The sequence below is a fragment of the Poecilia latipinna genome, unplaced genomic scaffold (genome assembly GCF_001443285.1).
Source record: "Poecilia latipinna isolate Pla-1442-1.1 unplaced genomic scaffold, P_latipinna-1.0 Scaffold597, whole genome shotgun sequence".
Taxonomy (NCBI): Eukaryota; Metazoa; Chordata; class Actinopteri; order Cyprinodontiformes; family Poeciliidae; genus Poecilia; species Poecilia latipinna.
In genome coordinates, this window is record NW_015113213.1 from 356950 (window position 1) to 374683 (window position 17734).

General features: G+C 38.2%; 1 protein-coding gene across 1 annotated transcript; it reads right to left on the reverse strand.

Moving 5' to 3' along the window:
* Positions 1-1100: 1100 nt before the first annotated feature.
* On the reverse strand, positions 1101-16080 carry klhl24a (kelch-like family member 24a). Its single transcript, XM_015042633.1, has 8 exons — positions 15806-16080; positions 14371-14492; positions 13451-14286; positions 11860-12044; positions 9111-9229; positions 5291-5479; positions 3730-3918; positions 1101-3623 (listed from the first exon to the last, which is right to left on the reverse strand). The coding sequence occupies exons 2-8, from the start codon at positions 14446-14448 to the stop codon at positions 3426-3428; spliced, it is 1794 nt and encodes a 597-aa protein (XP_014898119.1). The 5' UTR covers positions 14449-14492; positions 15806-16080; the 3' UTR covers positions 1101-3425.
* Between the last annotated feature and the right edge of the window lie 1654 nt (positions 16081-17734).

Genomic DNA, 17734 nt, shown 5'->3' on the forward strand with positions numbered 1-17734 from the left:
ACACTCTTTTTGAGCAATGTCCTGGCACATTCTTAGAAATAACAGAGCCAATGAAAAGTGATTGCTTTCCTGGCAAAGATCTGCTTTTAATCAGACATAGCCCAGAAATTCGCAACAGGGTCAACATCATTGCTTTAAGACCGGAAGGCTAATGTACGCCTAGATGTGTGTTTGGGATCATCGTCCCACTACAGCATCTGAACCAAACCGTCACCCACAGGTGGAAAAAAAAAATTGTTGAAATTTTTCGGAAATAACTATAAAGTCTCAAGACACAGATGCTGGAAAACACGCATTGAGGAAAGAAAGAAACCTGCTTCAAAATTGACATGTTCAATTATAATTGAAAACTCAAACTGCCTTCATGAACGAGCCAAATGTCTTTTGGATTAACGTTTTATGAAACAAAGAGTGAGCTCTGATAAGAACCATGCTTAAAGGAGTTAGCACAGTTCAGGAGTTAGCAGCATCTAGCACAAGAGTTAGATGCTGCCACAGACCCTCGTGGCAGCATCACGAGGGTCTGTTCTTCTACTACTACTAGTAGACGGATTACCTAAAACTGCCTGATTGTTCAGACCTGGACACAAAATATTGTTCCAACCAGACAGAGATCTCAAGCGTTGGTTTTTTCTTTTAATGGACCAAGCAGTGAAAGGTCCTGACCTCAACACCAACAAACATGTTGGCACTAAGCTTAAAAATGGATTGCATGCCAGGCGGCAAATCAATTTAAATGAGCTCCACCATTTATGATAAAAAGAGAGGGGAAATGATGAAACAGAATTATATCAGAGATGTTTCTCTGGGTGTCATCAAGCAAGTTTCAAACAGTAGCAGAAATGTTTGTAAATATTTAGAACCGTATGTATAACTTTTAACAGTTATGAAAATGTGCAATCCATTTAATTTAACTTGTACAACAAATTCTTGTTTCTAATATTCTATGTTGTATCATTATGACATCATTTGTGTCAGTGGTGAGTGTAGGTAAAGTTATGTCAGGCTCTGTGTGTTTTATTCTTACTTTGACGGACAGATCAATGTTTTACTCTCAATGTGGACATTTATAAACCACTTAATTAAAAACAAAGGACCAATCATTTATACAGAGTTTATTGATGTTCCTCTTACAAACACTGCAACATGTTGCAGGTTACCAAAATCCAAAATGTTCTCTTTCTTACATCATACATAAATAAACAATATAAAAAAAGGCCAGATTAAATAGCCCTGTCATGATTTGTTTTAAGGCATACAGCATTTAACATGTTCAATCGTCCATCTTACATGCAGGCACAATCAATTAGGTCTCAACACATATAAACCGGGACAAAAATCAGATTAACTTTGGTTGATATCTGTATTTATAATGAAGGGTAAACTATACATATATATGTTTTTGCTCAACTCTTCCAGTCAGCGTTTGCAACATACCATTTAACCTGGTGGAATGACCTTACCTGAACAACACACAAATACACATCTCACCACAAAAAGAAGAAAAGAAGAAGAAAAAAAAGAAATCAGATTAAACAAAATAACAGTATATATAGGCTCATCACAAGCAGGCAACAAATGAAAGTTCATTGCAAAACCAATAAATCAGAATATCAGGACAATGTTTGTGTCTCATTTTAAATGAATTTTAATCTCAGCGGAAGAAGGCACACTTGTTTCTCATTCTCACTATTTTAAGCCTTTTTCTTACGTTAACCCATCCTTTAACCCGTCTAGCTGGCACTTCTGAGTTAGCACATCATGAAAACAAACACACAAAAAAAATTATGCGTGGAGAAGAGAATCAAGAGATTTATAATTTCAAGGCCTAACACCAAATTAAGCTGTCTCATAGCATGCTTGATGAATAAAAGGAAATAACCCCCAACAGCTTTGTTAATTTTCTGAGATAAAAATATACGGAACATTCACTATCCATGGAGTAAGTTGTGCATTTCTAAGTGGTAATGCATGCATAGATTGTTCCTGTTGTCCTAAAAATGGCAAGAAACTCTCCAAATGTGTTCAGTTTGTCACTTTTGGAAGAACTCAAAGCCATTAAAGATGATTTACTGTCTTGTTTACTTTACGTAAAAGTAAAGGTGATTCCGTTTCTAAATCTGCCTACATTGAAAAAGTTTTTGTCAAAGTGCACAGCTGGGGATCTTAGTTATAGAAAAAAAAAACACAAAAAACAACAACAAAAATGTTTTCCATACAAAAAGAAATCTTTAAAGTTATATTCACAGCAATTCTCTGGTCTATCAATACCAACTTGTAAAAAAGAAAGAAAAAAAACTTTACAGATTGTGAGCCACAAAGTCGTAAACCCTTAGCATTAACTCTTAACCCCGTGTGTGAGGTATACCGTTGCTGCACACCTCCACCGACCAGCAAACACACATACAGACGAACGCACCCGTGGTTACCCAGAGCTACATCTTTGTACGTTAATGTTTAAGTGAGAGGCGGCAGCCTCAATTAAGAGTTAGCAGTTGTGCCGTGCTTATGCTACAACTAGATGTCAAACCTGCTGGGCTCCAACGCATCCAGGCTGAGTCATAAAAGTCACACATCCATACTTGTCATGCACACACATCAGTTATTCAGAGCGATCCTTGAGTTTGATCTACAAAGGTTTCTAACTAACAAAAATCACCCATGTGTCCCAAACACCAAAAAGCTGACAGTAATACTCATCTGACACACCGATGATGTAAATAATATAACATGCTTTTACAAAAAAAATTAAAAATACATATAAATTAAAGAAATATATATATATATATATATATATAAAAACCATGAGAAATCAGTTAATTGCAATGGAGAACACAAATAGTAATGTAGAAAAACAAACTGAGGTGATGAAACAATGTGGAACAGGTGAGGGGAAACAAACTTGTGAAGTGGGAACTTGTGAGGAAAAAACTGAAACAACGGAGCAGAGCTATCACTGACAACTGATTAATGTGTTTGTTCAGCCTCTTTTCAACGGGTTAGGGCAGTAAATAGATAAAAGAACCGATACTGTGGCACCACAGCTGGCTGACTGTTGCCCACATTTCAGCTCAATTACAAATCAATAAATAAAAAAAAAAATACAGTTAAAATATATATTGAAAAAATACTTATACTTCTAATTAGTGCTGGACTATGCTCTGCTGTATGGAAATATTAGGAACCAGGTCGGTGGGGTACATTTTAGATTGCCTAATCTAAAATGTGTGCAGATTGCACACAAAGAAGGACAAAAAAAGACAAAAAGATGGGAAAGAATAAATTAGCTCCCTGCTCCTTTAATTTGAACTAATTCAGATGTCTCTTGTTTAAAAGTAACACATGTCTATGTGAAGTGCATAAAGAGTTTGGCTATAGTAGTGTGTGTCCTCACATGTTGCTTGTCTGTGTTTCTGTGTTTAGAGTCATGGCTTGGTTTTGTCACAATAGCGGTGGATGGTTACACATCCGTGGTAGCAGATGGGTCGTGGCATGCCACGATCTCCTGTCAAGACGCTTGTCGCTGGGTCAAAACATATGATTGCATCTGAAGCTTCACCGTTTTCCCCTTGGCCACCGAGGATATAGACCTTCCCGTTAGCCACTGACATGCCACAACTTTCCTGTAAAAGAGACCAAAACAGAAATTTCAAAATGCTGCTTAAGACTATGGACTTTATACCTCACTTGCTCACAGAAATCAAAACAATCTGAATCTAAATCAGTCACCTGCTTGGCTAGGGTCTGGCACACAAGTATCCAGTAGTCTTGCGCTGGGTCGTAGCAATAAAGGTTCTGGGTCAGGCCACCGCAGACATAGATCATGTTGTTGAGGGACACAGCTGTGATGCAGCGCTTAGCGATGGGGATGTTGGCCCGTAGTAACCATGCGTTTGTATTTGGATCATAGCACTGAACCTGATTAGTAAAAAAGATACAAAATTCATGTATAATATGTGAACAATAAATTGGAAACCAAAATAAGGCACAACGGAGCATGTGACATGGATTTAAGGAGTCTTGCGAACCTACATAAGCTTCAAACGTCAATGTATTTTAATATAACAAAGGGGGGAGGGGGGAAGCACACAGTTTAAAGAACTTTACAGACATGTTTTCCCATTTTTGCCCAGTCGTTTTCTTGAGTCACAAAAGTTAATCTTAATTTAGTCAAGATCCAAAGCTCGGCATAGTTTTCTAACACTATTCAGGGTTGTGGTCAAGAGAGATAATGGCTTTCGCTAAACTATATATTTAACATAGACTCCACATCATCTTTGTCTATTTCTGATATGAAATCCTTATCACTGTGGCAAATGAGGACTCTTGTCATTATGTGTGAGATTCTTTTGAGTTGGTTCATTGAAGTAAAGTCTGCTTACATTTCAGATTCCTCCATGGTAAGACAATGCAGACAGACAGGCACCCATCTTTGTCTAATCATTTATCAGACAACCAGATTACCAGTCTGCCCTGCTGTGTGTGCTTCCAATGTGGGCAAACATCCTGCAACTCAATGCAGTAAAATGACTACCTCTGTTTTTACTACAATGCCAATCATCAGAGGACATAATCACACTTTTCCAGCGAACTGCCTGTCATGCCTGGATTTATATTGCGTTTCTGTTTTAGCATGCAGTCGGAGAGCTAAATCTACTTTAAATTTGTTACAGTTATTGTGGCTCAGCGTGTACCTAGAAAATCCATTAAATTATCCTCATCATAGCTTTTAATTAACATCCATCTTCTTTCGTTTGCAGTGCTGTGTAGAAGTTGCAACCCTGTCACGTTATTGACGCGATGGATTTGTTGTTCAATTGCAAGTGCGACCCTTGACATAACTGACCACAGTGAACGTCCAATGTATTAATTCAAGCAGAGGTTTTTCATCCACCAAGAAATAATGGCATTAATTAAATTCTGCAGCCTATAAAATCGGTTGGGAAATGATCTATTGCTACATTTTTATGAGCGATACAGATCTTGATGCAATCAGGACTCTGAACCAGATCAGACCTGCAGAGACCGTTTGACTTGCATAAATTACTAAACAGAAAAATGATACAACTTGTCTTTCATCCGTTTACAGAGCTAACAAACGCAAAAGTAGACAGACTGGCATTTTTTCTTACCTTTTTCAAACAGAACTTAATTTTTAGCACTAAATTACTGCTTCCAGGCATCAACAAAGAAAACTTTTTAACAGAGAGAATCTCACTATAGTGAAAACATGCCTCAGATACAACATGTGTTTACTGTGTGGGAGGGAGAAGATGCATCTGTTTCTCACCTTGTCTGAACAAGTCTCGTCGTCCGGGCCTCCTCCAATAACATAGAGCTTGCCGCTGCAGCTGGCCACCGCTGGAGAACTGACTGCCTCTTTCAGTGGAGCCACTTCCGTCCAGCGGTTGGAGAAGGAGTCGTAGCACTCCACGCTGCTCAGGCGGCTCTGCCCGTCATAGCCGCCCACAGCGTAGACCTGAGGACAGAAACGCAGGAAATCAGTGAAACACAGGAATATCTCTCGCGCGCAACAACGGTTTCCTTCGTGGCAGGATTCTGAAACGGAGTTATCTAACTAAATTGCTCCACAATATCATACATTTTTTTATTTTATTTTAAGTTTGTTAGCATAAACAATAGCTGCTCACCTGAGCACTTCATAAACCAGTTAGTCAGGTCCAGAAGACGAACAATGTTCTGCCACTAGACAAAGAGGTATTCTCCTTCTTGTTTTTAAGTCTGTGCTACAATATCCTGACTACTTTTGTCAGATTAACAGATACATGCCACGTAGCAGTTAACCACATTACCATTTTTTTAAAAATATATATATAAAATGATTGAAGGATTTTGCATTTTTCACATTTGCAATAAAACATTTCTTGAAAAAGATTACACCTTGTCAACCAGTGCAGAAGAGGTTAAACTACGCATCATCAGAGTAGAATTTCCCAACAGAAACCCTCCAGGCAGTTGCTGACTCCCAGAAATAAAAATGAAAGGAAACGCAAATGCATAAAATTAAGGAGAAGAAAGCTAATTCAAAAGACGGAACATATTGGGGCCAGCAGATGTGTGTGTTTGTCTCCTGGGTAGAGGTGGGACATGCAACTACTGCTTTTTCCAACTGAAAAAAACTGTCATTCGCTGGTTTTTGGTTTCAACGTGTGTCACTTTCAAACGATCCTTTTGGTTTTCTGTAACAATCAAGAGTGCACAACACAGTGACATGTACATGTTTATTGTGAAGTTGCTTCAGCACTTTGAAGTCCAAAGTAAGACCATAATCGCCTAGTTCAGATCGTTCAACACTCTTGATATTTTGTAACAAAAACACTGGTTAATTGTTGCTATAAATAAAAAAACACACAATAAGACAGGAACTTGAGGCACCCAGAGATAAATCCACTGTAATTAGACACTGTTCTTTTTTCACCCAAGTTTTTGCTGAAGTCAAACGATTTTCCCCCGCTCACATCTAATAGGACATATTTAAACTGAAAGCTTCAGAGAGATCTAGGACTTTTGTGTGTGGCCTTATAAGAAATTAAACATGTACATTTAGCTTAACCAGATCTGCTATTTTTAATACACTAACCCCTTAATGACTCAGTAAATATATCCAGAAATGGTCCTGCTTAAAGACGACAGTGGCAGTATATTTAAAGAAGTGTAACGACTATAGTTGTAACATACAGTCTAACGTCACGAAACACGTACAGACACTAAAACAACAGAAAATACTAAACCAACTGCTTAATGATGGCTGAACAATCAACCACTTCCTAAAAAAAAAGATAACAATAATAGAAGGGAAGTAGGTGAGAGTGAAACTGATAATTATAGACCAAAAAAAATAAAATAAAATCCACAATCTATCCATTACTGGAGGGAAAAAAAAAACAATTATGACCCATTTCAGAAAATACATCGTTCATGTCGAACCAGTCTAACAGGAGAATCGTCATTAGAAGTTCAAACTACAAAGCAGATAAGAATGACTGTGAGGCCTGCGTGCATAAGGCAAACATTTTCAGTCATGCAAAAGCACATCTGATTTTCTACGATACAAACTAGGAGGCCGGGGACTTCTATAGGAATGTTTTAGCATAAAAAAGGATGAACATGTGTATGTGATGATTATAGTGGGTTGTTTACAGCATGTGGGCTTGCAACAGAGCTGTCCATCAAAAGAGGAAATTACAGACTGAATGAGGAAATAAGTAGGGACAGCTGAGGGGGGGAAGGGAATAATTCTTCTGAAGAATGTCAGGGAAAAACATTCGAAAGAGACACTGGAAGATAGAAATAACCTTAAAGAATCTGGAGTAAGACCATGACAAAATAAAAAACATTCACGGGAAACAAATGAGGAACCACCAAGTATTAAATGCCACAGGTGTGACAAAGGGGAAAGAAAATTCGGAAATGTATGTATTCACAATTTTAGAAATATAAAAGAAACATAGATATAAACCTACTTGGATTAAAGATCAAAGATTTTTTTTCATACAATCAATGATCTTCTTATAGAACTATAACTGTTTTCAAAAGGAATTTTGTAATCTTGATGTGTAGCTAAATAGTATTTTAGTATTTAAGCAAATAAGAGATTCCAAATTTACACATCAAGAAACCTTTCAAGTGTTGAGTACTGCCTTTTTTTAGCCACATTATAACCGTCGAGCTAATTAGCACATTGTTGTGGGAGCACAAATCAAAATGCGTTTGCTGTGATAAAACAATTAGGAATTTTGGGTGCAGGTCAAATCTCCTTGAGGCATGATTCTTTAAATCAATCAGAGTTCAGTTTGAGGCTGAAACTTTCCAGGAATAACCTGCGTTTATCCACGCTCAGCATGTTTGTGCTTAAACATGTACATGTTTGTCAATAAAAGATCTTTAGTTTTAAATTAACACTGTACATTATGTGCAAGTTAAGCTACGCTGATTTATTTATTACATGACTATTATAATTATTTAGCACTTCTTTTTACACATTATTAACAAAAACATGCGTGAGATATTTAAGCCATAAGTCATTTGTGCTATATTTGGATACCACTGTCTAGTCTGTCCAGTTTCCCCTCTTGTAGGACAAATTTATTTTCCTACATAAACATTGTATCACATGCTTTATATGGTCTGAAATGTAGTCTAATGCTGTGATTTTATGTGTCAGCATTTGTCAACTGCTTTGCCCGCTGTCTATGGCTAGTGCAGAGACGGAAATTCAGCTTGTTCTTAACTTGGAAGCATGAAGTGCTGGCCCTCATCGGCTGAACTCACACTGCCCTCAGAGAAGAATGTCCACCTGTCCAGAATGAAGCCGCAACTTAATCTACTCCAATCCATCTGTTTTCATATCTGACAACTGACATAGACGAGATAAACATTTCTAATCGAAAATTTCTAGTGTAAGTGTGATTTTTAAAAAAAAAGTACTATGAACATCTAACATTAGTGAGTCATCACTTTGTATGCAAGGTATGCAAAAGACCAGCACGTCAGCCACTAAGTAATTAATTTACTATTGTAAGATAAGAAACGAAAGCAGTTCCATTATGTGCCTGAACATCCTCATACTCTTTACCTTACCAAGTTCTTCAGAATTTCTCAATAACACCTACACCAGACCGAATCATTCATTTTGAGTAAACAATGACGAGCACTTTGCCCTCCCCTCCAATTTTTCTAAAGAATCCTTCACCAGAGTTTTTGTAAACAAGGATTACAGTCTCGCCGTAACACCTACTTACTCTACTATTAAGTGTCATACAAATCTTGCAGCCATCCAGATAGTTTGCATGCAAAGAAACACCATCTTCTATACGGTGCAAATAAACCCCAGGCACCCACAGCAGATGCTTTGCATCATGATCCAAACTGTTTAACCCAAAAGCCAGACTGAAGTATTTAAGTTTGCTGGATCTCGTACAAAACATCCCCAGCAGTGAGAATTACGCAACTACGCAACTTCAGCCGGCGACAAGCCTGGCACTGCTGTGGTTCAAGCAGCAGTTAAAATATGAAGCTGGGATGTCTACAAAAAAAAAAAGAGTTAAAAACCCCATTTGAAACATAAGGATTTACATTTTTTTTAATACCTTGCCCAGCAGGACACCCATCTTGTGTCTCCAGCGGCCTTTGACAAGAGAAGCCACTTTGATCCAAAGGTTGAGCTGGGAGTTGTACAGCCACACATCCCTGCTGTTAATGCGTCCTCCTGCGAATGCAATACAACATTATTGTTACAAACTTGACAACTTTATGTGGAAAAAAGGGCAGAAACAAAGAGAATCTGTTAGCCAGACACATATGCAAAGTTTACCAACTGCCATGTGTTATTTTAAATATATGATATATGCATATCTTCACCTAAAATTGTTAACTGACTGCTAGAGCAGCAAAACACATTTCAATTCTATTGAGTGAGAACACAAAGGGTAAGTTTAGAACGGAGTCATTCCATAGGCTTGTACAAAAAAAAAAAAAAACAAGTAATAAAAAAAAATTGGTTTTGTTTGAGATAAAAAAAGAACAATGATAAGTATGTTATTGTATCACAGGCACGCATTCAACAAGCGCCAACATGTGCCTGAAATCTCACAATAAACCTCTCACTACTCATCACAGAGAAGCACTACATATTACACATTAGATATTCTCAATGCATTCCATTATTTTCAGGCCTTTCCAATTGTCAAAATTTCTGACTGCATACGTACACTCTATATTGTTTATTTGATAATGAAGAAACTCTATTCAGTCACTTCAAAGTAAGCAAAAAGACAGATAAAGATCTGCAGAGCAAGTTAGACCCAGCATGTGCCTACTTAATAACCCGCCGGATACTTAAAGAGCCAGACAGTCTGTTGCCCTTGAGGCCTCAATTAGAAATTTGTAAGATGGAACATGTCAGTGGAAGACGAGTTTCTTAAAAGAGAAAAAAGGGGATTTAGAAAGATGATGTTTTAAATAACAAGCCAAAACCTGAATGTTCTAATAACATTTGTAACGGAATAAATGTCATCATTTGCTTTTTATTCCAGCTTTGTTTCAGCTGCAACTTGCAACAATGTATGAGGTTCGTTTAGGTTTTGTCCACCATATAATGCTCATCTATATGACAGGAAACAGTTTAATGAACTTTTATCCATACATTGGCACGCTTCCTGTCAGTGGACACTGAAACAATACTTTTTGTACTTCTGCAGTTTACAGGCTGCAGCTGTGCTTGGGTACAGGCTGGAAGGCCTGTGCTTGTACCAGTTTCCTGTGTGAAAAGGGACAGACACAGGCAGGAGGAATGCAGCACACCAGTGCTGTCAAAAGTATAGAGGACAAAAATACAATCAGTCATAAAAAAAGATCAAATGCTTAACAATGAAAAAAAAAAAAGGGGCAGTGAGGATCATAAGACTATATAAACAAGTAACGCTTATGTATTGTATGTGTTGGGCATAAAACTGTGGGGGATGAGCAATGTATGTTTTTAAGCAGCGCACGAGAGCAGATTTATAACTCATGTGAGGACTTGGCACATGTGCAGAATAAAGCAGACTCTTTGCTGAGGGGGACACTTTTCTTTTTTTTTCCCTCTCTTTTGACTTGTTTTTCCTCTTTCTTCTTACGCTACTCAGCAGTTAATCTGCATGAATGTTAACAGTTTCTTTAGAGCATGTCTAAACACAACCAGTACCTATGGGCTCTCCATACTTTCCGTAATAGAATTTTCTTTACAATAATTTGACGAAAGGAAACATGCGCATCAACCCTTAAACAATTTGCAGCTACTCTACAGGCTGCAACCTGGAATCAGAACCTAAGTCCCTTAAACTGAACAACAATCTGTATTCATTTGTTAAAATAAATTAGGTCATAGAAATGTCTTGCATAATCTAGGTCTTATTTTTTTCTCTCTCTCAGAGGAGACTTAGTGCTCTCTTGGCACACAGTTAATTTAAAAAACGAAGCAGTTTCCAGGAGGCCATGACAGATGTAATATATAAGGTTCTGATTTCTTTTTCAAAGCTCTTCACAGTAAAATCTTTAGAAGACAATAAGTGTTCCTAGAATGTGTTCTACATCCAGCTCTATGAAATCTGTTACAACGGAGATTAACTAAATCAGAAGAGTTAGCTGACAAATAAAGGCGTCTCCGTGTACTGAACTGAGAATTCAGCCAGATGTTTTCAATAATAGATACCCAGGCTTAAAAAAAATGACAGAGGGGAAAATTGATCATAGGCTTTCTTGCCAATATTAAAAATACTGGACGGTAAGAAAGATGAGCACTAACTTTAAAGGTGTGTACTAATGATTTATTTATTTTTTTGGAATAACATTTTCCTTCTAAATAATTAAGATGAACTTGACTTTGACTAGTTTTTACAGAAGATACTTGAAAGAAGGAATATTAACTTCCCTAGCACATAAATATGGAAAAGTATTTTCTTCATTGCAAATACTTATTGGTAGTTAATCATCCTCAACAAAGCAGGAAAGAAAAAAAAAAGGATACAATAGTATGCTAATGTCTGCTACAAGGCATCTATTTACAGCGAAGTCGGACATGTCACTGTCACAACTGCTTAAATAAAAATGATTTTCAATAATATCCGCTTTCATTAAGGAGTTTCCTTTCGCAGCATGTGTTTCCAGATCAATGGCATAGGTAAAAGGTTAAGAGTAGGTAAGTAAATACAGAGATCCTATTGACCAACCCACCGGACTGACACCAGAACTGTTGACCTTCCATTTTTGTTTGACTAATTCAGATTGCTTGATTTTAAGACTTGAACTTTTTTTTTTTTTGCTAATACACAGAATGTAACAAATACAACATGATCTTACCAGACACCAAGATGTCATTGCGCAAGGCGCAGACAGCGTACTCTGACTTGGTGAACTCAGGCAGCTTCGACAGGGATTTCCATTCCCCTGTGACTGGATCATAGCAATCGTTGTAGGGCAGGTTGAAGCCCCCCACTCGCTCACAACCCCCAACCACTACAATCACCTCTGAGTAGCCAGTCGACCTGTGCGGAGGAGAGTGAGTAGGTGTCAGGCATAAAAATATGAGATATAGTAGCAACAACAAATAAAAAAAGACAAGATTAACGCTTTCCAATCAGTTTAACAGACAAACTAGACTAAATATGCTCTCTTCTGTCACCCTGTGAAGGAAGTTTGCATACAAATCCACATTGGTCAAAGGCACGATTTATAATTAACTTCGCGTCAGATCATTATAGACATGCAGCAGCACAAGACATGGTTAGAAAGAAGACTTTGAGCTGAATCTCCATGATCACAAACGTTTGTTCTTAGGGCGATGAATACAGAGCTGCAGCTTTTCCTTAGCATGTGAAAGAAAGCAGACCCAGCACTGGCAGGTGTTGAGGGGCTTTGGCTGTGTGCTTAGCTGTCTACATGCACACAGACACACAACTAAAAGACAATGTTGCACACAAGCGGTTAAGCTACATCTGTTGGAGTGTGTGTACAACAGATCAATTATATCCCTGGCACCTCTGAAGAAAGCAGAGGCTCTGGTGTACAAACAAAGCCAGAAAATAGAGGATCTGTTTTGACCACCATTTTGGCCCTCTAGGCAAATGGAGAACACAATAAGAGGGATGAACTGCTCGACTGGTTTGATGATTTGAACAGCTCAGCCTGTGTTACGACAATGCACCTGAAATACATGTTGCACAGCCTTAATAACTGACAGCTGGAACTGGTCCCATTTTAACCATTGCAGCGTTTCAAATTTCAAACGCAGCTGCCTTGCTCTTTGCTAGGGGACAGCCCACCATATGCTCATTTTTAGTTTCACGTTTAGAAGGCATCAGTCAGCTCTAGCCTTTGTCCTTTATTAATGAGCTCAACTGGACACCATTACAGCAACAAAAGAACAAACCACCAAAAATAAATGAAAATCCAGTAAATTGGTGAGAGATGAACGAACAGGAACACAGAAAAGAAAAAAAAAAACGTGATGTGAGCTTCACCTGTGGTTTGACAACAAGACTCGACATTTTCAATTGATTGCTATTTCTTGCATCATATGTTTTTTTGTTTGTTTTTTTTAAAATCTGTCTATGTTTGAACATGCCTGACTCCCCTCTATCATTTACATTTCAAGACTGCTACAAAACAAAGCCAAGTGAGCGACAGACTTGTCTCTTCAGCACAACAACACTCCCCGTCTGTGTCTCTGACAAGCATGTACAACAACACCACAACCACAGCAGCCAGGAGCAGAGTTCATTAGCAACTTGGCATCAAAGTAAAACAAAAACATAAATAGTAGACAGATGTAAAAACAAATCCCTTTCTGAGGAAAGATTAGTCATTTGAAATCACACTACTTCCACAGACTTTCATATTTAAAGCTGCCTGAAACCTTCCTCATACCAAAGAATGCTAACATTTTCAGTACCTGCGTGGACGAGTTCTGGGTGACATCATTTCGTTTCCTAGCACGTGGTAGCGCCTGGCCTCATGGAGGAGCTGGTAGCACTCTGGAGCATTCTGGATGAGCTCGTCTCCCTCCACTGTCTGGACGAAGTAATTGGGGTGAAGCAGGGGCAGCCGAACGTGCTGCAGCAAACTGTTTAGCATGGGCCGCCTTTGGTCCACGTTGTGGTACACCCATTTCATCACTGCCTCAAACACTATCTCCTCCTTACTGACGAACAAATCTTCTCTGCCAATGTAGTCTTTGAGCTCTTCAAGCCGTAGGTCAAGAAACTCTTCGTGGTTTGACACTTCTGAGAAGTTTGCCAAGGCGTAATTTTTGCAGCGGCTAGCAAGCTGCTTGAGAGCGTGAGCATCCGCAAAGCGCTGAATGCCAACACAGTTGCATGGGTCAAGCTGGTTCTCTAGGAACTTTGCACAAGCATCCCGCAGTGTGGTGATCTGGAAGAGGTTGGAGGTCTCAAAGAGAAACTGGACATTCTCGGTGGTGATCTTGGCACGCCCAGTGTAAACGTAGTTGAGGAAGGCCTCCATCGCCTTGGCCTCAATGCCGTTGATTTCAACCAGCATCTCCCTGCTCTCACGGTGATCATTGCAGAACATGGCTTTGAAGTAGGAAGAGCAGGCACAGAGCACAGCACGGTGGCAGGGAAACTCGCGGCCCTGCACGCTGATGACCACATCAGTGAAAAGGCGGCAGTCGCGGAACTCATTGAACACCTGAAGGATTCCCTCCGAATGTGACGCACCAGAGCAGAAGTCAAAGTCATCGCCTGCTTTGTATTCAACTGGCAAAACCTTAAGGAAAAAAATTACATTCATAAATATCTTTAAAAAACTGTGGCTAGCGTAAAATATACTTAAAATCAAAAGACTTAGTACCTTGCGTTTGACAACTGGCGATTCTTTGGTGTCTGAGGTGCTGCTGTTTGTTCTCCTGCCCAGAGCCAACAACACCATGGCTGCTACTTTTAACAGAAATGCTCCTTGAACTTTTGGGTAATCTAAAAAGATGAAATGAAAGGTATCGCAGAATTATTCATCATGTGGTTGTCGATTTGGCCAAAGAGTGGAGAATAAGGAAGGGGCAAGGGAAGAAGAAATATTACCCTAATTGGGTAAGTACAACATTAAACGAAAGCTTGTCTTGTAAATTGCCATGAAATGACATTCATAGTAAAGTGGCATTATATAAATAAGTTGAATTTAATTAAAATCTAAGTTAACTGAGCATAAGCAAAAAGAAAAAAAAAATACTTCAGTCTTGTGGAAAAAGATAGATGTTTTCAACTGGGTAAGTACAGGTGGCAAATAAATACACTTTACTTCCTCTAGTGTGCATCACCTCTGCAAACAGTTGTGCCCTGGAGCACAATTGCTTGCATGAGACAAGGATGACAAAGAGGCAGAGAAACGGTTGGAGAGGCCAACCTACATGCCATTCAGGGTTGTTTTGAAATAAACTGATAATAAGGGATGCTATTAGAGAATATTTCATGAGCGCTTGACTAAGTGAGTCCGGACTGCCAACAGATAACCTTGAGTAACTTTTTTGCATCATTAAAATAAAAAATAAGTAATCTTTTGCTATTGTCACTTTTAATAATACAAAAAAGTACAAATACATAGACCAAACAAATTTCTTAACCAAGACAAAATGTTTTCTTCTCCTCTGGAAAAAGCCTTTATTAGCTTTAAAGAAAAAAAAATTATGCCTTGGGCTATACTGCCTGTTTCAAAAACTAACAACACAGGCCTAAGTCCGAGTGAGGTCATTTATCCCTTGTTATTTTTAGTTATTTTTAACTTGGACTCAACCCATTCACGTGTCTTATTTGCCAGCAGCGGTCCAGCGGGTCACTGCAGCCAGGAAGATTACAATACAGGTTTAGCCAGGATGCGTCTGACATTTGCTGTGTGAATGAGCTTTACTTCGGAGGACACAAAGAAAACATGGCATTTACAGAAACACTGGGCTAAAGCAAACAGAGATCTAATAATAAAACCATCTGAACTTATGTATCTATTTGTGTTTTTATTTTGATATAAAGCTGGATGTATCACTTTTTTAATCAATTAAAAGGTTGTAATATGTTATTACTGTTAATTAATTAAAGAGTGTGCAGCTGCGTGGAGAGATAAGCTAACAATCGGTTAAACAAAGCAAAGCTGGCTCGCGCCCGACCGTTACTGGTTTAGCAAACTGATCAAGTTAGCTAGATTCTTGAAAAGAAAAAAATAAACAATTACAACAAAGCGAGAAACATTCACAACAAATGTCTGTAAATAATACAGTTTTACAAGACAAAAGCGTTACCGTGAAATAAAGTTTCCAGATGCGGCCTCTGTCTTCTGTCACAAGTAAAGGAAAAACAAAGGAGGGGGGGGGGGATATTAGAAAAAAAAATAAAACTCTATCTTAAAAACGCTCGCCACTAACTTATCATATATTCCATCGAACTGTTGTGAAAAAATAACTTGGCTGCGACACAGTCAGGACATTTTGACGTGTTTCGAAGACAAAAACAAAGACTCCTAACTATCTGACCAAGTTGTAAACAGAACCTTTATATACATCTACTTGTCAGAGGAAAAAAAAAAACGTTCCACTGGGCCTACGCAGATTTTACTGATGCATCCTGGGAAGCTGAGTCTCTTTTTCTTCCAGGGATGTAGGCTTGTCCGACAAGAAAACTACACTCCCCAAGAGGCTCCAGTTCTCCACGTGGCTTCCCTTTGTTTGCAAACAAACGCAAGTTTTATCAGAAGAAAAATCCAATACAAGAAGTGGCTGCAGGATTGAAAAAACACGAAAACAACCGATATCTTTGCCATTTAAACCATTGTTATAAAAACCTGTATGTGATGATTAGTGTTTTGCAGAGTTAAGCTGCTTACAAAAAGATTTCAATGTTTACATATAGAAACATAAACAGTGTACAAAAAAGACGACGTAACATGAAAAATATGTTACGTCGTCTAATTTTAAATCTATCGGCTGATCAAAACAAGATGATGGTCACTACCCCTCCCCCACGCTTCCCCTTCAGGTGAGAAGGAAGGAGGAACTTCGCTGGAACAAAGGATGTCATAACTTCCTGTCAATGTTGCAAAATACTTTTCAAGAGCTTTAAACTGGATCGCCTTACACTTCCAACGAAGTAAACAACAATGCATATAGAAAAAACCTAATCGCTAAGCTTAACATAAACCACAGGTGATGGTCAAATTCCACAATATTGCTACTTTTTGAAAATATGCTTAAAACCAGTATTACCAGATTAGTTACCAAAATCAAGACACAGGGGAAATTAGTGGAGGACATAGCATTGTGGTTTGTCCTAAAGCATCTGCTGGCCAAGTTGACCAAAACCAAACCACCTAATAGGAGACCTAAGTTTTTTTTTTTTTTTTGAACACAATTGTTTTGCAAATGAGACAAATACAAATTAAACTTTACTGTTCAATAAATAGAAAGTTGTTATTACAGAACTACAAATACTGGCAAATTTTACGACATGCCAAATGTGCTATGAAGTAGGTACTCAGGTGTTAGGAGACACTTCTGCGGTACTTGTTAGACAGACAAATGTGTCCCTCTGCTGTTGAGCTGCTGTAGCACACACATAGACCAGGTCCTCCATCAAATGATGTCTGGATAATTACCGCCATTCATTTCCCTTTATGGTCCATGAATTGCCATGTCAGTGATCTATTTACACACCCAGTTTTAGACAAACAAGGCTTTGAAAGCAAACATAGTGGAGTGTTTTATTTTTTTTATATGGTCATAAACTGTAGTCCATCAACATGTTCCACAAGACTTTTTATACATCAGACAATACATTTTACATAGCAAAAATTGTTACATTTACAAACATAAACATACAAATTTAACAAGCTTAGCTGTGTTTATTTTACATAGCAATTTCAGACCTCTCAAACACAAAATAAGAAATACTTATTGATCAAACTGAGTTCTTTAATACACAAATAGCTACAGGATGCAGCGATGCTGCATCCTCGCTGGAAATTATAAATCAGCCAGCACATAACACATTGATTTTGCAACTGTTAATTAAGGAATTTCTTAAATAGTCCTTTACTTTAAGAGTGTCAGAAAAATTTGACAGAAGAGTGATAATCATTTTTAACTTTTTCAGCAGTATGACAAAATAACAAATTAACTGACAATAAAAGGTTACAGATCCCAAGACATTTAAATGTAGTGCCAGTGAAGAGAGCA